This window comes from Rhincodon typus, chromosome 34 (genome assembly GCF_021869965.1).
Source record: "Rhincodon typus isolate 14 chromosome 34, sRhiTyp1.1, whole genome shotgun sequence".
NCBI lineage: Eukaryota > Metazoa > Chordata > Chondrichthyes > Orectolobiformes > Rhincodontidae > Rhincodon > Rhincodon typus.
This window is the reverse complement of record NC_063365.1, coordinates 15054310-15081153: the sequence shown is the minus strand read 5'-3', so window position 1 is coordinate 15081153 and position 26844 is coordinate 15054310. Positions and strand designations below refer to the sequence as shown.

General features: G+C 38.2%; 1 protein-coding gene across 1 annotated transcript; it reads right to left on the bottom strand.

Annotated features, from left to right (window-relative positions):
- Positions 1 to 280: 280 nt before the first annotated feature.
- Positions 281 to 26844, bottom strand: LOC125486849 (disks large homolog 5-like). The gene is made up of 6 exons (XM_048616192.1): positions 26700 to 26844; positions 17333 to 17401; positions 15179 to 15353; positions 14089 to 14232; positions 7302 to 7485; positions 281 to 352 (listed from the first exon to the last, which is right to left on the bottom strand). Exons 2-6 carry the CDS (start codon positions 17373 to 17375, stop codon positions 281 to 283), a joined length of 618 nt encoding a protein of 205 aa, XP_048472149.1. The 5' UTR covers positions 17376 to 17401; positions 26700 to 26844.

The window sequence follows — 26844 nt, the reverse complement described above, 5'->3', positions numbered from 1 at the left end:
ACTGTACATCCCCAGTGGATAGTAACAGTTCCAAATTTATATGGGCCAGATTGGTTTCTGGACTGGTTTGAAATAGCAATCCCATATGTTTTCAATGGGTAGTCATGGAGTGACTTAGCGTGGATTTCAATGCAGCAAGCAAGTTGGACTGGAAGCATACGCTTGGTGCAAATTTCAAATCAATGAATTTATAAAGTAAAATGATTAACAACTTTAGAAGAAAAAAATTTTGCAATGATTTATCTGGTTTTCCGCTTGGAAATTCCTGCTCATGAAACAACTACGGGGTGGCATGTTCGTAGGACTCAGATTCATAATCTACTACTGCCATAAAGTGACTCCTGAATTCAAGCTGAATGAAGAATGCAAGCAGTAAATAGAGTATAATATGCATTTCTCCCAAATATTGTGCTACCAACCCCATGTCAAACAGCCTGTGCCTTTCCCATTGAGTCCAGAAGCACGCGCTCAATAAAAAGGTTTTAATAATCACTTTAAAAATATGTTTTGGCACAATTTAAAATATGCATTTATTTCATCACTCAGACAGAAAAAAAACTGTTTTATTCGACATTTGGCATATGAATCAGATTATTATTTCTCTATTCACATACATTCTCTAACCTCTCTACAGAGGAGTTTTGCTTCCTCTTCACATTTCCACAATTCGCAGATGCGTTTTCCACTCCCATAGCCTGCCTAGTTTCAAAACATTCTCCCACTTTGTCAGTTCAGTGCCTCCTGTCCTCATCTAGTAACAAGCTAAGAATTTCCAGTTGTTCCAAGCAATTATCTTCTACTGAAATCAAGTAACAAAATAAGGTAAGCACTGGAAAATTGAACAAGCTGAAGGTCAAGAAATGGGATGACAAAAATATTCTAGGGAGATAATTTCAAGCAGCAAATCATCTTTGGAAAAGAATTCTTGGTTTGCTACTGAGGTGGAATCTGGATGTATGAGGGGGAGAGGAAATGTGGGAAGAGAACAAAATGAGAGAATCAATAATACTCATCCTCACAACTCTCCTAGAATCTCGATGGAAAATTATGTCCAAACCTTTTTTTTAAACTGAGAAATTGTGTTGCACACAAGGGTATCATAAAAAAGAAAACTTTAAAAAAATTAAAAGTCACTAAAAAGTCAAAAACAAATCTGTACAGACTGAAATTTTAGGATTTTAACAAAACGATACTTCATGTATAATATTATTAAAGAATGAGCACCATTCTCTACTGAATTATTTACAGGATAGTTACATTTTGATAAATCAGACTATAAAAGAAGAGTGATTTAGAATTAATGCATTGCTCATTGTGTGCAGATCTTCCCCGACACTCTACAGAAAGCAAATCTATTCTTTCTCCTTTTATTGAGCTTCTACAAAAAATGGCGTATTGAATTATTCAATTTCTTTTACAAAGAGCAGGATTCTACTGAATACTCAAGTGGATAAACTTGGCAGTCTCTGGCACATATATAAAACCACTGCAAAATAAAGCCTTTTCATGAAGCTGGGTTGATAGATCACAACATTTAGTTTTTGCAAAGTATAGTTTGGCTGCAGTAGGATAAAGGAATACAAGGAAATCTCCCACAGCAATGTGCTATGAAATCGAGATTTTTTTTTTTCTTTTTAAACAGTCTACACAGTTAACTCAATCTAAGCATAACTACAATTCATCCGTCATTGCAATATAGCAAACCTAATGTAACACAAGGTTATCATATTGTAACACCTTACTGATACTGGAAATAATGGAACTTCCCCAATCTTACTATTTTTTTGTCTCTTCATGAAACATGCTTTGGATGCAAGTAAAAAAGTTAAACTATCCCTTGTTAAAAACACCTTATCCTGAATTATCAATGTTGTGAAAAGGACTGATAGTTTATTGTTATAATTTCAGAAAAATGATTTCAAAGTGGAGGAAAAATAGTATCAGGTTTGAGTTCTCTGAATGCAACTTGCTTTCTTCTTAAAAGGCACCAAAAGATCATTTTTGACATCATTTCCAAGAAAGCATGTAAAACTAGATAAACTAGCTGGGGAATTTACTGATGAAATGTTTACAAAGTTAAATTTTTATGACATACAGATAGTTAGACTTAGGGTCACAATCAGATTTCAAATGAGAAGAACACTTTCATACTAGCAGAAAAGCAGTTTAGTTTGTGGCAGTTGTGAAGTAAGGTTTATATTTATGGTTACATTGATATCATTTATTTTCAAGTTTGGACTTTGAACTAGTGGCATGTAGGTTTTGGTTTTGTGTATAAAGTGCTTAACAACAAAATTGCCAGTATTTCTGGAGCCAAGGTAGGTAAGAAGGATGGGTGATAATCAGGATTTGTTCGCGTTGGGAGAGTTTTACAAGCAGACAGAGTAAACGTTAGCATAGCCTGCTTTCAGTTTGGATGGTTCTAGAGTCTTTTTTTTGCTTAAGGGAAAGTTATTGTTTTACAGATTGCAGGATTCCTGGTGAAAGTTATACATTTCAAACATTTTCTCCTTGAAACATAATTCCTATGATTGCTAGGAAATAGGTTACTTCTGCCTAATGATTCAAGTTTGAAAGTTCCAGACAAGTAATGTTTGGTTCGGTCCCCGAAGGGGTTATGTGAAATTCAGGAAGTTTAAGATCAGTGGTGTGACTAATCAAGGAAGAGGCTACCAAACTTTCAAGACGAGGAATCGGAGGGAACAGTTAAGTTAAATCTACAGATGTAATAGAGAAGAGAACTCTCTATAGTATTTAAGATAATGATGCTGGGACATACATGATTCTATTTTTTACAGTGTTTCAAAATTTTCCAAATTATATGTGAATAGTTTGGTTTATCTTTTTTCCTTTTCCATAATAAACTTCTATTTTATTGTTAAAAGCAAGTTTGCAGTATTACATGCTTGCGTTTCCGTAAAATATTAACTGGTTAAATAAAACAGAACAAAATATGATTTACCAAGCCTGATTTCAATCTAGAATCTGATGTGTCCAGTAATAACACCGCCTGGAATCACAGGGTTTCAGAGTGTGAAAGAAGTCTTAAAACTGATTTAGCAATTTAAGTAGATAGGGCTTTTCTTAAAATTCATTTGGAAAAGACAGTGAGGTGGCTGGTGCCTGTTTATCACAGTGCGACAGTAATACAGAGAATCACATCTGGTGTGTATATAGAAAATTATCAAAAAGAAATGCTTGCAACAATTGTCAGGTTAGTAAGATCTTAAAGAGTTAAGGAGTGCTACCTTACTGGGGTTGTGTCCATAAAGGACATTTTGGGAAAAAGGCTGAATCTTTCTTTTTGCCATTCGTGTTAACATCTTTCTAAATTGCCATATTTGAACATATAAAAAGCTTAGGCTTTTTCAAATTTGTGTAATGAACCTGTGCTCTTTTGTTAAAAGAACATTGGCATCCTTGCGCAAATATACTCAGTGTCTGACCACCGTGGTAGTCTAAACTGTGAAAATAAAACATATAGTTTATCAAGCCAGATTTCATGCTAAGATTTGACTTATCTAGTATTATCATCAGCTAGGGTCGAACATCATCATGTACCAGAGGCATATTTTGGTAAATTTATTGTTTTTGTGAAGCAAAGAAAGAAGATGCATTTGCACAATGCTTTATTATGCTTTCAAAAAGTGGCATTCCACAATCAAAGTACTTTGTGAAATGCCATGAAAAATTCTGGTGGCCAATTTGTACACAATAATTTTCAGTGCTGTTGGCCAAGGAAGCAATATTGCTCAAATGCAGCAAGGATAATTGTGGGAGGAGGTGGTAATAGGGCAGCTATTGCATCTCCTGCACTTGTTAAAACTTCATTCATGGATGTAGACATTGCTAGCTGAGCCAGCATTCATTGCCCATCCCTAGCTGCCCTTGAGAAGATGGCGGTGAGCTGCCTTCTTGAATTATTACAGTCCCTATTGTAGGTCAAAAATGCCATTAGGGAGGGAGTTCCAAGGTTTTGACCCAGCAACAGCAAAGGTATGGCAATATGTTTCCAAGACAAGATGGTAAGTGGCTTGGAGAGGAACTTGCAGGTTCCCATGCATCCTTGATGGTGGTGGTCAGGGATTCAGAAGGTGCTGTCTAAGGAGGCTTGGAAAATTGCTGCAGTGCATCTTGCAGATGGTACTCACAACTGCTGAGTAGAAGGAGTGAATGAATGTTCGTGGTTGTGGTGACAATCAAGTAGGCTGCTTTGCTCTGGATGGTGTTAGTTTGAGTATTTTTGAAGCTGCACTCATCCAGGCAAGCAGGGAGCATTCTATCACACTCCCAACTTGTGCCTTGTAAACAAGACATACAAGCTACGAGGAGTCAGGCGGTGAATTACTTGCCGTAGGATTCCAAACCTCTGACTTGAACTTGTTGCCACAGTATTTATATGGTTAGTCCAATTCAGGTTCTGGTCAGCCCTCAGGATACTGATAGCAAGGGATTCCCTTATTTATAAACTATAACCCCTATTGATTCTTCCACGTGAGAAATATGCTCAAGAAATCTTGCCTATTGTTGCTGATAGATGCCTTCCTCTCTCTCATACATTAATACCAGAGGTATTTGAACCATTTAGCATAATGCTCTTAACAAATATGGCTTTGAGATAAAATTAATTTTTGTTTCTTCATTCACAAGATGTGGACATTATTGGCTGCTCTAGCATTTATTGCCCATCCTTAACTGCCTTTGAATTGATATTTCAGCAGGCGGATAATGTTCAACAATATCAAGTTAAATATGTAGGTCAGACCAGGTGAAGACAACATATTTTGTTCCCTCTCTTAGTCAGCCACATGCATTTTTATGACAACCAACAAAAGTTACAATGCACCACCTAGCTTTTAGTTAGAGAATTTTTAAAAAATAATTTCAAATTTTCCACACAGTGGAATTCAAACCATGTCCACAGAGCTTTAGCCTGTGTCTCTGGATTACTAGTCCAATGATATTACCAAGTACTCCGATATACTCATCTCCTATTCAGAACATGCTTCACCTTCACCGTATTCAGATAGAAAAATTTGCCAAATTTCTTTCCGTGACTTACTTATTGCAAGATTTTCCATACCAATCTCACGCTCTGCTAGGTTCACCACCCCCTTGTTTGATGATGGTCCTGATCTCTGCAGACCTTCTATTTTCAATTTTATTCACATGTTCCAGCAGCAGCCTTTTATGCGCCAGATCCTATACCCACTATCTTATCGCTCCTACCTGTAGTATCCTCAGATCCTGGTGTTACCTCTCTTACCATTTTCTGCAATTTTTGGAATCACTCCCACCTTAACCTGTTACAGGTTTCAGATTTTCAGATTACATCACTGTCACGTTGCGCAAGAAATGAACAGCGTCACTCTGATTCACTGCAACTCCCAAAATGCAGCTTACGCTCATTTCACTGTGCTCTAACTGGGATTGCATTTACAAATGACAAATAATAAACCATGCAGTCAATCATCACATAAATGAAGAAATCCCATGTTATAACTATTGAAACAAAATCTCTCCGAATGCAGCTTGAATGCGGTCAAATTCTCAAAAATAAATTCTCGAGCTACTCATTCAGCAGTTTTCAACAGGTAAACCTTGTGGAAAAGTGGACTTGAGAGCTATGAATTTCATAATATAGAAATTGCAGATCTTTCAAAGTACCTTAGTTAACAGCTGCAATGGAAATTACGTGTAACCAAAGATTTCCTATATTGTTTTGATGCATTGCGTTTGTTTTATAATAGCAAAGGCAAAAATGTAAAATGAAATCTAGTGCACTTCAAGATATGTTAGTCCTTTCAGCATCTTTCACTGCTGCACTCCCTAGGCCCTCCCATAGGTTCCCATTTTGCAGTCTTACTCAGCATGCTCAGCATAGAAACACAACAAACATTAAGATACTCCACAGAAAAGATGAATAACTTTTCAGTGCTCCAAAAGATTGTATCTGAGGTCTTATTATGGCCTGTTGGCTGTGCCTTATTACTTGGTAACAGTGGTGATTACTGGCAACCAAAGAATAAGAATCCCCTAAAAACCAAAAGAACTGCGGATGCTGTAAATCAAGAACAAAATCATAAGTTGCTGGAAAAGGTCAGCATGTCTGGCAGCATCTGTGAAGAAAAATCAGACTTACAATTTCAGTTGAGGTGGGGTCACTGGACCCGAAACATTAAGATACTCCATAGCACAGATCAATAATTCTTCAATGCTCCAAAAGATTGTATCTGAGGTCTTATTATAGCCTTCTGGCTGTGCCTCATTACTTGGTAACAGTGGTAATTCCAGTCATGTTATTCCAGTTCTGAGGAAGGGTCACTGGACACTAACCGTTAACTCTGATTGTTCCTCACAGATGCTGCCAGACCTGCTGAACCTTTCCAGCAACTTCTGTTTTTGTTCACAAATAAGAATCCCATGCAGGACCCCTTCCCATCCCGTTTATCAGAAGTCACACAACACAACGGTATCGTCCAACAGGTTTATTTGATATCACAAGCTTTCGGAGCAAAGTCCCTTCCTCAGGTGAAGTGAGAGAGGGACACAGAATTTATGGGCAAAGAGACCAAAAGATCATACAAATGGTGTGAGTGGAGTGTTGAATAATAAGTCTCTGCAGGTGATCAAGTATTAGACGGTGTTAGTAAAATGTCAACAGCTGAATAATAAGCTAAGGAATGACCTGTAATCCGATTAAATGAGGCAGAGAGATAATTATAAAAAATTAAAAATAAGGTGGTGCTGGAGACAAACCGAATGACTGGAATAACATAAACCAAAAGAACCACAAATGCTGTAAATCAGGAACAAAAACAGAAGTTGCTGGAAAAACTCAGCAGGTTTGGCAGCATCTGTGAAGAACAATCGGAGTTAACGTTTTGGGTCTAGTGACACTTCCTCAGAACTGGAAGAACATGATAGGTATGAGTGTTGCATGCCGTGGGTCTAACCAAAGTAATAAGTAATCCAAAACTGTACAAACTAATTAAGGTACAGAGATCATAACAATTTATCAAAGTGATGTCGTCAAAACAGGACAGTAAGGAAGATTTTACAGATACAAGACAGTGTGGTGGGGTCATATGTACTGCATCTTTTATGTGGCACTGCGTTGGCCCCTGCCATTGTTCTTATTCACAGTTATCGCATGCAAAACAGGAGAAATTTCAAACAAAATCGAAGACGGAACATCTGAACAGTTCTGAAATGTAACTCAGTATGATTGATGATAGCTGAGAGACAGCTTTAGTCACACAATTCAGGAAAATATGCTTCATCATATGCTCAATACCTACCTGTTGCTGCTGACTGCGTAGATCAGTGATCTCCTTCTGATCCTCCTCATGGAGCCTCTTCAACTCCTCACAGGTCTGTTGAACGTGATTGTGTTCCCGTAGCAACTGGGTGTTCTCCCTTTTAATGGCCTCCATTTCTTCTTTGAGTTGAGACTGATCATTTCGCAGGCGGCTGTGCAATGTGCTAAAAGACAAGAGCAGGGATTTGGGGAAAACCAACGTGATTTTCTTGTTACACCAACATTCTAATCTATTGTTTAATGGGTAACACATTTAGAATACGGTCATTGTAAATCATTTACAATTAAGGTATAGAATGTGGCCTCTAATTTTCAAGTTAAACATGGACTTGTTTATTTCTGAAAAATTGACCTCTTTTCTCCACACACTACAGTGTAAACTGTGATGACTCCCAGGTATCAAAATACTGTATAAGCCAACTGCAAGGATCTGGATGAATTGACTATAATAATTTCAAGAATATAACACATGGAAGAACGAATAGTAAGAAAATAAGTGACAGCAGTCCACAATTAGAAAAATGCATAAGAATCTTTACTGTGCAAACCAGAATAAAACAAACGTAAGCAGTAATGACTAAACAGGTATGCCAAACAGGAAAGAAACAAATCTCAAAGATAAATGATAAATTATAGCTCAAATTTTATACAACTCCAAAAGAACTAGTATCAAAACATTACAAAATCAGAGAACAGGACTGTGTCAATACTTTGGAAATGCCCACTGCAGTTGAGATGGTTTTGTTGCCTTCAACATTTAAACACACATTAACACATACTGGAGTCAGATATCTTGAAATCAACTTACAACAGTGACTTTTCACAAGGTTACATCATCATAGATTTACACACAGTCTGAGGTCTGGGCTTACTTATGTTACTGTACAAGAATGACTTACTCTACTGATACCACGACAGAGGAAGTGACTGAAGGCGAGATGGACGCCGTTATACCGGAATAAAATGTCAAGTCACCTCATACGAGGGACGGGAAGGGGTGGAGGAGAGGGAAGAGAGTCTGCGAGCAAGGGAGTGAATTGGTGTTGGTTTAACCTGAGGGTCACTACGTCTCAAGCAAGGGGAGAGATTACAATGGAGAGGCTCCTGGTAACCTCGGCTGGTGTCAGTGTGGGAATTGAAACCATCCTGTTGGTATCACTGTATTGAAAACCAGCTGTCCAGCCACCTGAACTGACAGAATATCCAGGAGCAACCAATTGCGTAAAGGGTCTAAAGTAAATCATAATATTTTATTTGTCCTACAGAACTATTTCGCCTTGATAGGTTGCTTTTGATACTAATATTTTATACTGTGATGTCATGCAACATTTAAAGAATACAGTGCCTGTGCAGTCTAGAATCTGTGCCACAGTACAACAAACCCCCTTTTCCCTTTAAAGGAGGGAAATCCTTTTCTGATAACACATAAAAAGGATAGTAGTTATATTGCTTATACACATTCATCACACGTCTTGGTGAGTGTACATGACCAGATCTAGTCTTGTGCAGTTACCATATCTTGGCAGTGTAACTTCACTCCATGATGTGATATCTGGCATTGGAGGTGGATATATGTTATTAGTTGTAGATGTGTGCTTGTTGTCTGATTTATATCTTAAGTATCCAAGTTGTCATCCTATCTGACAGGTGCTTGATGATATGCAGTTTGGATGCATCATTCATTTCTTTGGAGAACTTGGCCATTTCTATGATAATACCATGAGACTTAGACTGGACACAAGGTCACAATATCTTTCCATGAATCCTTGCGTTTGTATGAAGATCTTGATTTTGTATGGTTTCCCCTAGTCAAAGATTCAGTAAGTGTCTGTTTGTTCATTGATCATGATCCTGCATAATTTTCTTCCTTCTTTCCAGCAATGCGCACGAGTGATTAGGCGATGAAAATATGGGAGAGAGGAACTGTGTGGAGCTGTCTTCCAAAAATAAGAGCTGTCAATCGAGGCTTCATATAGGAGTAGCAAACAGATTTAAAACAGGTATCCAAAATTCTTGGCCAATCACTTTATCTTTAATGATCATCGTTTTCACACTACAATCAGTGCATTCAATGAGACCATTTGATTGAGGATAGCGAAGAGAACAAGTAATATGTTGAAGAGGTAATTTATTTCCTGCACACCCTTTGAACAGGCTCACTAGTGTACAGCAGACTTTTGTCAGATGATTTGTTGAGGTACACCAAACATCAGTGAGTAGGTTATTGCTAAACAGATGATGTCTGGTAGCAGCGTTGATGACACCTTCCATCATGAGATAAAGTAGTAACTGACCAGGGTGGATTTTTCCTGGTTTTCATTTACAGGCCACACTTGGGCAATTTTCCACATTGTTAGGTAAATGCCAGTGTTATAGTCAAACTGAGACAGTATGCTTAGGGGTATCTTCAGTACTATAGTCAGAATATAATCAAGGCCCACAGCCTTTGCTGTATCTATTGTCTTCAGCTGTTTCTTGATATCGCAAGGAGTAAATCAAATTGGCTGACCAGCAGATGTGATGCTAGGGACAACTGGAGAAGGCCAACGTGGACCATGGACTTGGCACTTCTGGCTGAAGACTATTGAAAATGCTCCCTTTTGTTGTGATGTGCCGAGATCCCCCACTGTTGAGGGTGGGGTATTTGCGGATGCTCCTCCTCCAGTGAATTGCTTAATTGTCACTGCCATTCATGACTTGATGTATTGGGATGGGAGCTTGGATCTAATCTTTTGGTGATGGAATCAGATAGCCCTGTTTGTCACTTGCTGCATATGCTGTTAGGTGCACAAACTGTCCTATTCAGCACCTTCACCAGATTAACACAAGGTTTATGTATGCCAGCTGCTGCTCTGACAGCCCTCTTGCGCTCTTCATTGAACCAGGGTTGAGCCTCTGGCTTATTAGTATAATGGGAATATGCCTATCCTTGAGGTTGTTGACTGAACTGAATAGCACGATGGATGGTATCCTTGGTGTGAAGTCAGGACTTCATCTCCACAATGACTATGCAGTGGTGACTCCTACTAACATGAAAAGAAGCACCTTGAGCAGGCAGATTGGTGAGGATGAGGTAAATATTTTCTCCTCTCCTTGGTGCTCTCAGTATCACCACAGATCCAGTCTAGCGGTTATGTCCTTTAAGACCTGATCAGCTCGATCAGTAGTGGCAATGTCCAGTCACTTGTTGGCAGACACTGGAGTGCGCAAGCCAGAGTATATTCTGCACCCTTTCCACCCTCAGCGCTTATTTCAAGTGGTGTTTTCCAAGTTTCCCACGTGGAAGACTACTGATTCATCACCTAAACACGTGACAATCAGCAGGAGGTTTCCTTGCTCATGTTTTCCCTGATGCCATGAGAACCTCATGGAATCTGGAGTCGACTTTGAAGACGTCCAGAGCAACACCCTCCTAACAGAACAAAACTGCGCTGACCCATCAGCAGGACAACCTAGGGATGTGATGCTACTGTCTGGCAAATTATTTGTAAGGTATGATTCCGAGAGGATGACTATAGCAAGTTATTAGCTTGACTTGTCTATGAGTCAGCTCTCTAATTTTGGCACTGGCCCCAGATGATAATAAGGGGGACTTTGGTTGATAGAGCTGAGCTTGCCATTGTCATTTCTGATGCTTATATTGGTGTCAGGTGGTCCACTGGTTTTGCTTCTATGAGACTTTGTAGTCGTTTAATACTACTGAGTGGCTTGCTAGGCTACTTCAGTGGGCAGTTATGAGTTAAATTAACCACGTTGTGGTGGATCTGGAGTGATATATAGGCTGGACTAGGTGAGGACAGCAAACTTCCATCCCTAAAGGATACTAGTGAACCAAATGGGATTTTAGGATAATTAACAACATTTTCAAAGTCATTCATTAGTCTTTTAATTACAGATTTATAAAATACAAATTCCACAATTTGCCGTGGTGGGATTCAAACCCAGATCCTCAGAGTATTACTTTGATCTCTGAATTACTAGTCCAACAACAATACCACTATGCCATCACTCCCCTAAATAAACTGTAAAAGTTTGCTTCTTACTAATCCAATAGAATTTCCATTGTACCCAAGGCAACTCATAACTTTATATGAAAAATATCGCTGGACTGAAAGTCCAGAGTTCGGTTCCCACCATGGCAAGTTGCAAAACTGAACTGACAAATTTGCTACTTTGTTAGTCAGCACTAGAAAAACAATATGATGAAATCTGTTGTATTTTTGTGAAAAGGAAACTACTCAGCTTGGTTTACACAGTTTACACTATGTATTTGATTCTGAATGCCATTCAGAAAACCAGGAATTGACAATAAACACTGCCTTGTTAGTTTCCCAAGAACAAATTGAAGTAAAACGTATTTGCCTCTTTAAATGCATTTCCTTTACTTGCTAATCACCTAGCAACCCTGGATATGATTTCTACTAAGAATCAATTAAGTCACAATGATAGAAAATGAGACATGGGAGGTTAGCAAGTCATCACTACTTTTTTTTAAAAATATCCCCAACCACTTTAAAGTAGTTGTTTTCATGCCTGACACAAAATAAGCTAGTGAATTGAGCAAATTGTAAAGTAGGCTAAAATGTGACCCACTTGCTGCCACATTTTCCATCTGTGGAATACCACACAAATTTTTCCTGATACTTAATTTCTTTCAGATACAATTCTAGACCCAGGAATCTGTTTCAATGGTCTGCAGGAGCAGTCTCTCTCTTCATGGGTCTTTCCACTCTGATAAATATTACTTTACATTTCATGGTGCCACTGCAGTGCACAGAAGCTTTACACCGATACACATTTAATGCTGCACATCCAGAGAACCCTTCTGCTCATATTTTATCTCATACCGCAGGAAGGCTTTTTCAATATGTATTTAATTCCACTGAATTAATTTAACATCTTTTTTACTTTTCTGTCACTACTCCCCAAGCTTTTCATCTGAATTATTTACTTGTTAGCAATTCAGAAAATTTTCAAGGTCTGCTATTTTGTACATATACTTTATTCTATTAAACATAGAATGAAATATACATAATATATAAATATAGAAAGGGCAGCCCAGCGGCTCAGTGGTTAGCACTGCTGCCTCACAGCACCAGGATGGAATCGGTCTTGATTCCAGCCTCGGGTGACTGTATGTGCAGAGTCTGCACGCTCTCCTTTCCTCACGCAGTCTAGGTGGATTGGCCTTGCTAAATTGCCCCATAGTGTCCAGGGGTGTGCAGGCTAGGTGGATGTGGGGTTACAGGGATAGGGTGAGGATATGGGTCTGGGTGGGATGTTCTCTGGAGGGTCAGCAATGACTTGATGGGCTGAATGGCCTCTTTACGCACTGTCGGGATTCTATGATTCTAAATCTCTAAGTTTTGAAACTTTATATTCAATTCCTGGCTTAGAATAAAATTTATTTAATGAATTCAGTAAATGATTAAAGCAGTTTAAAATAGATTTGATTTTATTACAATTAACTGCTACTTTCATCAAAAAAGGAATGATTCAATACATAATATGGTTACTGCAGATACACTGAAACCTCCGACATGGTTGGGAATACACTAATGTTAAAATGATTTTAATTAAGACTGCCTGCTCCTTCATTGCCTTGTTACTTCCTGGGAGTAGCTCAATGTTCAGGCCCGCAACTCAAAACACCTGGATAATTTTTAATCAACCTGTTCACAGATATTATTACACAACTCTGAAACAGGTGGAACCAGAATCCAGCCCTCCTATCCCAGAGACAGGGCTGCTAATACTGCACCACAACAGCCATTGTACTAGCATTTTAGTTCATTTAATCAGCCAGTTCTGAGTTGTTATGACACATTTCCAGAGGAGGTAGGACTTGAACCCAGGCTTTCTTGCCTAGAAGTTGGTACACAGCTGCCCCATAAGAGCTGTCACCTTAAAAATCTGTTCCCTACCCCAATTATTGTTTTCACCTGCACTGATTCTAATGAAAAGCTGTGACACACAACCAGCTAGATATTTTCAAATTGGGATTACAAGTTTCCTCGAATGAGACATCAGCAGAAAACCAAAGCAAAGGTTTGTTATGGCAAACCTCAGCAAGTAACCATGCTGTCGTGTATCCATCAGACTGTTTGCAATCTTGGGTCATATTTAAACCGGAGATGAGTTTCAACCACGTGTCCGCACTAAGACAACCTATTTCCACCATCATCATATTGTCCTAACTCCAACCATCTCAACTCATTTGCCATTGAAACTCACCAATACCTTTGTTACCTCTAGGTTTGATTATTTCAACACACTCTTGATCAACCTCATGTTTTACTCTCTGCAAACTTGAAATCATACAGAATGTCACAGTCCATCTCTTAACTTGCAGCCTGTTACCCCATCACTCCTAAATTATCTTACCTCATTGTCAAGCAAGACCATAATGATAGGATTGTCATTCTAGTTTTCAAATCCTTTCTTGATCTCACTGTATCCTGTATCCAATTTCCTCCAGCCCCATAATCCATTTACAAATTCATGCTCCTTTATTTAGATGTTTTAAATATCCATGATTTTAATAATATCACTGTTGATGGCTGTGCCTTAAATGCCTAGACCCTAAGTTCTGCAATACCATAAAATCTCAATCTCAATTTCCTCGTTTAAGACCAAATGCATCTTAAAGATCTCCTTATAGGATTCAGAGTCACACTTTGTTTTGAAATTCAATTTGAAATTCTGAAGCTCCTTGGGACGTTTCGATACGTTACGGGCAATCTATAAGTTGCTGCTGATGTACTTACTGATAAAAATCTGCTTCTTTGACTGCCTCCTCACATTTCTTAAGTGTTTTTGTGTGTTGGTTCTGCAGAGACTGCAGATCTGACATGGCTTTCATGCATTGCATCTTCAGTCTCTCATAGTCATGGCTCGGTTTTGGGCTGGGTCTGTTGAGACACAGATACAAGATAATAATGATTGCACAATCAAGGAGTCACAGGATTAAGGAACATTGGGAAGAGGAGTGAGTTACTCTGAGCTTTAACAATTAGATCATGGCTCATCCTCACCTCAATCCCACTTTCCTTCCTTAATTCTATATCGCTGAATATTCTTTACCAATAAAAATTACTCAACCTCAGTATTCAAAGTTCTCATTGACTCTCGATATCCACAGACAACTTTGAATTTCTACTCCCTTTACATAAAGAAATGCTGCTTGCTTTTCCTCCTGAATGGGACAGTTCTAACTTTTGTTCCCTATTATCTAGAACAGTACCAGTTGAATAAAACTAGCTCCAAAAGAGAAAATCTGCCTGTTAAAAATGTGTTTACATTTTAAGTTGACCTTGAGAAAATACATTAAAAATTGTAATGTAAATATTTGATTTCTCGGTCATCATTTTTTTCCATGATACACTGTATCAATGCAGAATATATTTAGTTAGCATAAATGACATCTTTTGAAATATCGATCTAAATGTTGAAAACCATTTTCACCCATTATATCCAGTGGAGACTTCAGCATGCATATCATTTTCCTACTTTCCAAGAAAATCTGACACTCAAAATAGAATTCCAGTAGGTATTACAAGTAATAGTACCTGGGGACTAATGATATTAGTAATATGCAAAAAAATGCACAATCTCCTTGGTTTAAAGTAGCATCTTCCTTTTTAGTCCACAGTCCAAATAAAGAAATAAAAAGCTGTTGTCTTTACAATTGATCAACAAGTCTCACAATATTACAAACGTAACTGTTATAGTAGAACATGTAATTCTCTGTACCAAGCATAAGATATTAAGAGTTACATTTGCTTTAGCAAAGTTACCCTATAAAAGCTTTAAAGGAGTTTCTTAAAGTACAGTGAAATAAAAGTTCAAGATTCATACCTGCAATCATCAAATGTAGACCCAGGGGAAGAAAGAGCTAGCTGTTTACGTAACTCATCTCGTTCCCGAGTGACCTGTCGAAGTTGAAATACGATGGATTCTAACTTCTCACTCATCTGCCTGGTATCCATGAGCATTGGTGGAGGCGAAGCAGCTTTCCCAGATGTACCTGTACCTATTTAAGGAAAAATCAATCCGTGTTATGATTTCCAAAATCAAAATTAACTGAAAATAAACACAAATCATTTACTGAAAGAACATTTAAGAGTGATTTTAACCTTGGCTTGGTAGAAAATTAGTGAGCAGTTAAAATCATTTATGGCACTCACCTGTAACGTCTTGTATTATTCTTGAGGGCTACAATTTTAACTTATTTTCTAAACCGGACCTGAGCACATCATCAGGATCAGACGTTTCTTTTTAGAAAACAATTGGCTTAAACTGAAAATTGCGATTTTTCCACCAGGACTAACCAGGAAGAAAAAACAATCAGTACCAGAATGCTAATAAGGTAAATCCTTTTTCCTTCTTTTGATTTGATAGGACAGTCCTAAGTCCTACAAGAATTTTTTTTCCCTCCATTGTCCTGGGCATTCCCTCCCCTGTCCTCAACCCAAAACCTAGTTGTTGATTGCCTTGATTTTCAACACAAGTTTCATCAGATTTTAGTTTGATCACATCATCTAATGTCTAAACTGTTATGTTATGCATTTGCTAACAAGGGTTAGCTGCTTCGGAAACTACGAAAAATTTTAATTCTATAGGACACAACTGTATATATTTCAAGATATCATTTTTTCAACAAAAAAAATTGTCAAAATATTTTGTGACGAGTTCATTTTGGCAGTTCCATCTTCCACAAATAAAATCACAACATCACAGAATTTTACAATTTGGAGTGCTTCACTTGGACCCAAATCCCAGTCCATTCCCAAAACCATTTGTTTCAGAGATAGTAGGAACTGCAGATGCTGGAGAATCTGAGATAACAAGGTGTAGAGCTGGATGAACACAGCAGGCCAAGCAGCATCAGAGGAGCAGGAAAGCTGACGTTTTGGGCCTAAATCCTTCTTCAGAAATTGAATTGAATTTAAAACAGAATTGTTTTATAGATAGGTGCGTTGAGACTTAAATGATTAACTGCAGCTCACAGAATCATCTAGTACATTGGAGGCCATTTAGACCAATGAGCCTGGGCTGAAGAGCAATCCAGTCTGTTCCACTCTCCATTAATTTCTCATATCTCTACAATTTATTTCTTTTTCAATACTCATGTAATTCCCTTGTGGAGGCCACTACTGAATGTACATGTACTACATAACCAAATACTGCTTTCAAAATCCAAAAACCTGGAAAGGTTTTATTTATGCTGTCTCTGGTTCTTTTGTCAATCACCACCTCAGATTTATAAGATTTGATTATTATCCTTCATTCATTGGAAAACATTTTGCCTCATTTATTCTATCGAAATCCTTCATGATTTTGAATACCTCTATTACATCTGTTCCCAAACGTCTCTACCCTCAGCAAAATAATACCAATTACTCCAATGTTCTTAAATCACAACCACTTATCACTGGAAGAATTCTAGTAAATTTGTTCTGTATTATGTGCAGAATCTTCAAGTCCTTCCAAATTTGATTGGTTATTTTAAATACATAGGGTAAGACCAAAGGTCACACCTAAAATAATATATAGGCATGGAGTTATGTTAGAAGCAAGGAACTACTTACTTTTGTAAAGTACTGCCATCTGAAACAAATAATCATTGCATGCAGTGGGAATGAAACTGTTCTTTAAACAGAGCTTGACAAGTTATTGAGGAAACAGCACATTTATCTATTGTAGAGGCTACGCAATAGGGAGTTTAGATAGTGATACATCATCAACAACTGTGGTTTCCTGGAGCTGTTTTAGAGTTGGAAAGGAATTTCCCACAGCTTGTCCTAGATTGTCCAAGATTGCTTTTGTTTCTCTGAACAGCTGCATCATTAAAAGTAGGATTACAACACACAGGGCTGCACTGTCTGATGGATGGGTCTTTCACACCCTTCTTTTCATATGTCTGTACTTGGTTTGCATTTAATAAAGGTAAAGTATCTGAGTAAAAGAGTAGGATCTGGACTGTATCACAGAGAAGGAGTGAGAACTTACCAATACTGCTGAGGGAGCTGCTACTTTCTGAGTCAGAAGGCATTGTTGACAGCACACTGTAGGTAGATCCTGTAAAAGACGACTGCAACTTTAGACATAAAAATCTTCCACTATGTTAAAGTACTTTTTGATGTACAATTACTGCTCGAATATAATGCAACGTGGAAGCCAACTAGCGTACAACAAGATTTCAGAAATATATTAAACAACAAGATAATCTATTTTAATGACATGGTTTCAGGAATGCCGACTAGGACAGAGCAAGAGCTTCCTTATTCTTCTTTGAGGTCTTTTTCATCAACTTTGGGAAGGAAGATATGGAATTAATAGTGTGGCTCTCCTTCAGAACTGCAATCAAGTATCAGTCAACATTGCAGGTTACAGTTTTGGATTGGGACTCAACCCAGGCACCCTGGGGCTCAAAGTGGAAACACTGCTTGCAGGTGCAGACACTAACATCTCAAGGTTAGCAAAATTAGTCATTCTGTACAAGTTTTAATGCCATACTAATCAGCTGATTAATCATGTGAACAGATTATAGTCTGCAGATATTCCAAAGCCGCCAAATTCTCAAATAACTGCAGCAGGCAGAAGTGCAGTTCTGTTACCCGTGCTCAACAGCATGGACACCTAAAAGCATTGACAGGTTATTGATGTCTCCTGCATGCTTAGAATAATTAATGGATGTGTTGACAAGAAAACTCATGTTCATAACCAGGGGTGGGGGGAAGAAACTAAGATGATGCTACACTCTGTCCATATTCCTGTATGCCTCAGAAACCTGGTCGATATGTAAAGATCTGTGAAGAAAATAGAGGTCTTTGACCCAGCTGCTAAATTTATGCTTAAAATTCTACGTACAGACGATAAAGACAAATGATGAGAGGTAAAAGACCTCTAAAAGTGACATCAAGAAAATGTCAGTATTTCAACTATTTGATCAGAACTGAATAACTACAGAGATTTTTTGAGATTGAAAAGTTAAAGGGCAGCAAAAACAGGGAATGACTGAGGCATAGTTGCATAACAGACAGCACAGAGGTTGAGACATGCGGCAGTGGATGGCGCAAAAGCTCTGTTTTGTTCCTCCAATCTCCATTACTAACAAACCTATAATCTTATTTTATGCTGTTTTTTGATTGTCAAACAAGACAGTAGCTGTAAGAACCAGACTGAAAAGTGGAGAATGCACCACATTAAGTCTTCATTAAATGATTCTGATCACAGTAGCGAAGCAACACAATTTAATTAATTGAGTTCTGAAGAAGGGTCACTTGAACTGAAACATTAACTCTGATTTCTCTCCACAGATGCTGTCAGACCTACTGAGCTTTTCCAGCAATTTCTGTTTTTGTTTCTGATTTATAGCATCTGCATTTCTTTCATTTTAGCAGTTTTTAATACCTACCTTCTTGAACCCCTCCCACAATGCTTATCATTGGCATCAGAAAAGACCACTTAACACTAACTTAACAAAACATTTGTCAAACCACTGCATTATCCATTCAAAATGACTATGCCAATCCAGAACAGTAATTATCAAGTTGGCTCTATTACAACTCTGTTGTGCCACAAACATGGTCATTTAACCACATAAGAACATAAGAACTAGGAGCAGGAGTAGGCCATCTGGCCCCTTGAGCCTGCCCCACCATTTAATAAGATCATGGCTGATCTTTGAGACTCAGGTCCACTTGCCCACCCACTCACCACAACCCTCAATTCCTTTACTGTTCAAAAATTTATCTAGCCTTGCCTTAAAAACATTCAGTGAGGTAGCTTCAACCACTTCACTGGGCAGGGAATTCCATAGATTCACAACCCTTTGGGTGAAGAAGTTCCTCCTGACCTCAGTCCTACATCTGCTTCCCTTTATTTTGAGGCAATGCCCTCTAGTCCTAGTTTCACCTGCTAGCGGAAACAACCTCCCTGCCTCCACTTTATCTATTCCCTTCATAATCTTATATGTTTCCATAAGATCTCCCCTCATTCTTCTGAATTCCAATGAGTATAATCCCAGTCTACTCAGTCTCTCCGCATAATCCAACCCTCTCAACCCTGGAATCAACCGAGTGAATCTCCTCTGCACCCCCTCCAGTGCTAGTATATCTCTTCTCAAGTAAGGAGACCAAAACTGCACAAGTACTCCAGATTCATGCACAAGGACACCCAAGGCCCTTTGCACAGCAGCGTGCTGCAATTTTTTACCATTTAAAACATAGTCCATTTTGCTGTTATTCCTACCAAAATGGATGACCTCACACTTATCAACATTGTACTCCATCTGCCAGACCTTTGCCCACTCACTTAGACTATCTATAGCCCTCTGCAGACTTTCAGTGTCTTCTGCACACTTTGCTCTACCACTCACCTTAGTGTCATCTGCAAATTTTTACACACCACACTTAGTCCCCAACTCCAAATCATCTATGTAAATTGTAAACAATTGAGGTCCCAATACTGATCCCTGAGGCACACCACTAGCCACTGACCGCCAACAGAAAAACAACCATTTACCCCTACTCTTTGCTTTCTACTGGTCAACCAATCCTCTATCCATGCCAATACATTACTTGTAATACCGTGCAACTTTACCTTATGTAGCAGCCTTTGGTGTGGCACCTTGTCAAATGCCTTCTGGAAATCCAGATACACCACATCCACAGGTTCCGCATTGTCCACCATGCAAGTAATGTCCTCAAAGAATTCCACCAAATTAGTTAAACATGACCTACCCTTCATGAACCCATGCTGGGTGTTCCTAATGGGACAATTTATATCCAGATGTCTTGCTATTTCTTCCTTAATGATAGATTCAAGCATTTTCCCCACTACCGAAATTAAGCTAACTGGCCTATAGTTACCTGCTTTTTGTCTACTTCCTTTTTTAAACAGTGGCGTCACATTGGCTGTTTTCCAATCTGCGGGAACCACCCCAGAGTGCAGTGAATTTTGGTAAATAATTACTAGTGCATTTGCTATTTCCCCCATCACCTCTTTTAGTACTCTGGGATGCATTTCATCAGGGCCAGGAGACTTGTCTACCTTTAGCCCCATTAGCTTGCCCAGCACTGCCTCCTTAGTGATAATGATAGTTTTTAGGTCCTCACCTGCTATAACCTTCTTGCCATTAGTTTTCTGCATGTTATTTCTGTCTTCCACTGTGAAGACCGACACGAAATAACTGTTTAATGTCTCGGCTATTTCCTCATTCCTAGTTACTAAATTGGCCTTCTCATCCTCTAAAGGACCAATGTTTACCTTCGCCACTCTTTTACGATTTACATATTTATAGAAACTTTTGCTGCCTGTTTTTATATTCGGAGCTAGTTTACTCTCATAATCTACCTTACTTTTCTTTATAACTTTTTTTATGGCTTTCTGTTGGCCTTTAAAGATTTCCCAGTCTACTCGTTTCCCACTACTCTTTGCTTTTTTGTATGTGTTTTTTTTCAATCTGATACTTTCCTTTATTTCCTTAGACATCCATGGCTGGCTCTCTCTTTTCCTACAGTTCTTCCTTATCACTGGAATATACTTCTGCTGAGCACTGTGGTCAACAGTATGGTCGAATTTAAAATACAGATGGAGTGTGAGAAGGTTAAATCCAGTACCTGTGTCCTGTGCTTAAACAAAGGAGACTATGAAGGAATGAGGAAGGAATTAGCTAAGGTAGAATGGAGGCAAAAACTTTATGGTGGGTCAATTGAGGAACAGTGGAGGACTTTCAAAACAATTTTTTCACATGTCGTTCTATAAGTATGACACAGGCTGTTGCAGTGACTGTAACAAGGTCAGCCAGGTGGACCTTATAGAGCATGATTTTCCTGATTGGACCCAATCAGGGAGCCCTAGCTGACAGATATAAACAGGAATGTCAGAGGTTCTATCCACTCAGAGCTGGCTCTGAGGAAGCCGGATTAGTGTCAAGCACTGTACTTACCAAAGTGTAACCTGGTGACAGGATACAGCCTCTGCGAAGTTATCTCAGCTGTGATTCATTAAATCTTTGACTTATAGATTAGCCCATTGACAGTATTATGGATTAACTAGAACAATTTCTTCTGATTAGCAATGTGCGAATACACATTTAAGAAGGGAGCACGGGATATAGTTGTACTTAGTCTGCAAAGCTAAGTCACCTGATATTGGGTACAGTACAGTCTTTCCCTCAAAAGTGGAAGACTGCAAATTAAAGCTAACATTAAACATTTTTCTCTGCAATAAAAAACATGTTGCCAATTATTTTTATTTGCACTCATGAGGACATTCTTGTGTTTGTTCCAATTAGTGCAACCAAAAGAAAATTTTGGCAACATCTCTCTCTTTTCAGCAATACATCTTCTGTTATGTACAATCAATACAGCTTAACAATGAACTGTAATTTCTTGCATAACACGTATAGTGTAGTCATTACAACTGTGAATGTGTTAACAAAACTATCCAAGATACCATGCAAACCTTTCATTCATGTATCACTGGAGATAAAAAGGAAGTATTTGGTCATATTTTGAACACGTGTGTGGACTTATTGTCACTGGCTATTTAAATATACACATTACTAATTTCTTAATTTCAAAAGACATTAGCTCTGCACCAAACTGATGTTGGATGCTGTCTGGAGCATGTAAATCTAAAATTACGGCTGTTCTCATATTAACACCACAATAACAACTTACAATATTATTTATTATATGCAGATTTAAAAATTAAATGATTTTAGCAGAAAATTTGTTCAATTTTAAAGCTTCAGAAAAAAAACACACAAGCTATATCACTGGGATGACTTATTCAAAAGCGGGGTATAAGAGGCAGATTTAGTAAATGGTCTCAGAGTAAAAAAGCCCTAGGGAATAGTGACCATAACATGGTAGAATTTAGCATTCTGTGTGACAGCAAGAAACTTGTGTCAGAAACAATTGTGAGAAAATTAATTGTAATTACGTAAAGAAGAGGGCAAAGGTGGGTGGAATGGACTGGGGAAGAAATTCAGCAGACAAAACCGTAGATGACTAGTGGCAGGTGTTTAAGAAATTAGTTCATGACAAACATCAAAGCTATATCCCAGATGAGGAAGGAGGATTCTAGAAAGGGGGTAAGCCAGTGATGGTTAATCAAAGTAGTAAACTGAATGAAAAAAAATACAATGTGATAAACATTGGTGGTAAGTCAGAGTTTTGGAATAATTTTAAACGACAAGAGATGGCCAAAAAGTTGAAGAGGAAGAAAATAAACTATGAGGAAAAACTAGGAAATGGGATAAAAAATTGATGGTAACTGTTTCTTTAAATATACAAAGAGCAAGAAACAGGCCTAAATGAACATGGGCTCCTTAGCCAACAAATCTGGGAAAATAACGATGGAAACGAGGAAATGGCAGAAGAGTTGAAGAAATATTTTGTATCAGTTAAAAATAATAAATAACCAATGGCAAAAGTAGGAGAGGAAATAAAGACAATAATCATCATCAGATAAAAAGTATAAAGGAAATTAAGACTAAAGGTTGTCAGAATTCCTAGGATTTTAGAGAAAGTAGCTACAGATATGGTGGATGCGTAGTAATCCTTTTCCAATAATCCTTAGATTCTGGAATAGCTCCAGAGGATTGCAAAACTGCTAATGTGACACCCTCATTCAAAAATTGGGGGAGACAAAAATAGGCCAGTTAGCTTAACATCTGTCATTGGGAAAATTCTAGAGTCTATAATAAAAGATGCAACAGTAAGAGTGTTTAGAAAGACATAACATAATCAAGCAGATTCAGCATGGCTTTATGAAGGTGAAATCATGCCTGACACATTTATTACAATACTTTGAGGTGGTAACAAGCAGGCTAGATAAAGGGAAACCAGATGTAATAGATTTGGATTTCGAAATGGCATTTGATAAAGGTACCATATATAAAGCCAATTAATCAGAGAAAGGCCCATGATGAAGTAGTATATTAGCATGGATAGCAGATTGGCTAACCAATAGAAGACATTAAGTCTGGATAAAGGATGCATTTTCAGCATGGCAATTTGTAACTAGTGAAGTGCCACAGGAATCAGTACCGGATGAGTATCGGTTCCAAAAATGTCTGATGGAGCACACCTGGAGATGTTCTATCAGCAATATTTGGCTCATCAAATAATTTTGTGGAAATCCACGTGATGTTTAGATGTATTTTATCATGATAGATATTTTAATGCCTTCACCATATAGCATTAGTTTTCCAAGAAAAATGATCACAATCATTAAATCAATGTGTAAACACAAAATAATATCCACACTGTAAGCTGATAACATGCTGAAATTTCTCATTCAAGTGGTATATCCCTCACAAAGACAAAACACTAATGGACTAGGTCGGATTGGGATATCCGGTCAGTGCAGATGAGTTGGACCGAAGGGTCTGTTTCCATGCTGTCTAACTCTATAACTATACTAGTTTTTGAATAAACTAATTTAAAAGGTATATACTTTTAAAACACATCTTATTAAATACTCATTGAGGAAAATTTTATTGATATTTTTGCAATGCAATATATCTTTGCTCTTCCATTGGTAACAGCTGTCAGCATTTGAACAGATGCTGAAGCGCAGTGATCAAAACTTTAGGTGGCAAGCAAACATTTCAGTTTATTGTTTGTGGTTATCTAAGCACTGAATCAGATGAGTTGGCAGCAGTCCAGCTTTCTATGGGGAACCAGAACATTAGACTGAAATTGGAAGAAACTAGTTGAAAATCCTTTTACACTTAACCACTGAAAACAATATTCTTGAACAACAAAGGCAACAGAAGAATTTGTAACACTGAGCCTCAGTGGATCTGTTTAGCCAGGAACTGTCAGAGAAGGGAGAGCACACAATAAAACAATTACTTCTTCAGTAAGTCACATGACTGAACAGGACAAGTTTAAAGAAGGTTAAAAGAGGAATAGGTGCAGCATGCAACTGCAGCCTTGCTTTTCCAGCACCATACATAGAAAGTAAACAAAGTATTTAGATGCAGATTTTCTCCTGGCATGTTCCAGGCTTGCACCACTTCCCTATGAGTAACTTGCAAATCTACCACAAACTCTGAGTGGCTACAATTATGCCTTTTATCCTTGTTAAGAAAGGAACATCTTAACTGAAGGAATTAAGATAGTAAAATCTCAAGGGCATAGAAATTTCCCAATTGATTGTCACAAACTAGGTCTTGCTTTAAGCAATCCTACAGATATGTGATGCTTAAAAAAACTGAATTGCATTTTAGGTTTTAAATGAGGTTAAATGAAAATGATAGGGCACAAATACAAATACTTGGAGAGAATGGTATGCAAAGTTCACAAATAAAAGGATGCAAATTCAACCAAAATTCATATGCCCCAAAGTAAGTGTCTAAAGCAGCGTGCTGAGTGCTGAAGAACAAATTCAAGCAGGTGACAATGCTTCTAATATACAGCCCCTCATTAAAGTTAGGACATGGACAAATTATCCCGAGAAAAACGTGATGACAACAGATGGTTTAACTTTAAACTTTCACAAATTGACTCAAGATTTCCTCTCAATTTCTGCCTCTACAGATGCTGCCAGACCTGCTGAGTTTCTCCAGCAACTTCTGCTTTTATTTCAGATTTTCAGCATCCGCAGTTTTTTATTTTACTGAAACAGATACTCTGGTCCTTACCTATTTATCATACCAAGCTGAATGTTGACCAGGTCTTGCTGCATTTCCAAGATGGTGGCAGCAAAGTGGCAGCATTCAGTGCTAGGCCCTGAGCCTGGGATCATGCGCTTCTGTCTGCCTCTCTTTTCTTTTTGCTCTCTTTCTTTTCTTCCTTTTCTGCAGCATCAGACGCTTCAGACTGTTGGCAGCGGCAGGAGCAGTTTCTTCCCTGAAATGGCAGTCCCAGGAGGCAGCAACAATGTAAGCCAGAACGAGGCAGTGGCTGCTTCAGCGTGGTAGGCCCAACGTCGAGTATAGGCCCAGTTTGGGATCCAGCGGCTTCAGCACCAGCTGCATTGGTAAGATTGGCCCAGCGCAGACTCATGGCAGTGACATGTCGGTGGAGGCAAGACAGTGGTAAAGAATGGCAACATGGTTCCAGCGGCAGCAGTGTAACTCCAGGACATTGCTGGGCCCAGGTGCCTGACAGCAAAGGCAGTGGCATCCAGCTGCCGCAGCATGTGGGAACTCGGGCACTTGAGTGCTCACAGACTGTGGAATGGGCTTTGTTTTTCTGGCAGCAAAGATTCATGGCAGAGGGAGAGGAATGATCTGGACATTTCCTTTTCTTTTGGCTGTTTATTTCTGCTTTTTTTTTAATCTTGTCTTTTGCATTCTATGATGGCACCGGAGAATGGCGACTTGTAGACTTTTTACTGTACACGGGCACACATGACAATAAAATCTAATTAAACAATTATTCATTTAATCCCATCAAAGGTGGAGGCTTTTAAAGGTACCCTTCTCAACAATAAGACATTTTCAAGTTTGGTGCTACACAGATCGGAGTTTTGATAGTTATCTCTATGTATAGGGAAATCAAACTGGTATTTCAGTTTAGAATTTTATGATGACACTTAACCCAGCTCAAGCTGTCTAGCAAAAACAGAGCTAAATTAAAAAGATACAGTTTGGCCAGCTGCAAGAATACAGAACATGGCGTGCCACACAGTCATTAAGGAAGATTTGATATATTATTAAAACCCTACTTGATTTCATACCTCCATGCAATCGAGGATGTTACAATTGTGAAAATGAAGAATAATTGCTTCAGAATTACAACAGCACTTTCAGAAAAATATGAAATAACTCTGTCTCAGCATTAAAGTATCAGAGCCTTCCTACATGCAGTTTAGTAATTTATAACTCAATCACAGTAAAGCAGTTCTACTGATTTCAATTTTACTGAACAGCAACATCAAGGATTGTAATAGCTACTTGTCAAAAATGAACCTTAAGTAGGTTAGCACAACCTACAGAATCAGGTAGCACATACAAGTATAAATGGTTGTCTTTGTATATTACAATGTATGCACAATCTTTTATCAGTTTTCATCGATGTGTAAGATTTTCTTGTAGGGTACATCTTCAGTGAGCTGCAGGAATGTGTTCGCTTTTAATTTGAAGGCAGACTACTTTTCATACTTGTGCTTTTTCTTGGATTACACTCCATAAGTATCAAAACTGCTCTGTCCAAACCTTTTCCAAACAATTTTGTACTTATGAATGCAAATCTGACTGGCTTTTTATCACATAGAACATCTAGCAAAGCCAAAGTGCTATGTTGTACAGTGTGAACACTCCTCAGTAATGCTAGAATTTTGATCAAAATTTTCTTAAAAATGTATCAATTTTAATTGTTTGATTAACATAATCTCTGAAAATTCTTTTTACCTGTAATTCTCTAATAGCAGCTGAAAAGTCCTTTCTGTTGAAGTCATCTTAAAGATGTGGTCACTTCCTCAGTCCATTTTCTTTTTCTCTTTTAAGATTAGCAGGTCAAATGTATCAATATGTTCAGTTACCCAAATGTTGTAAT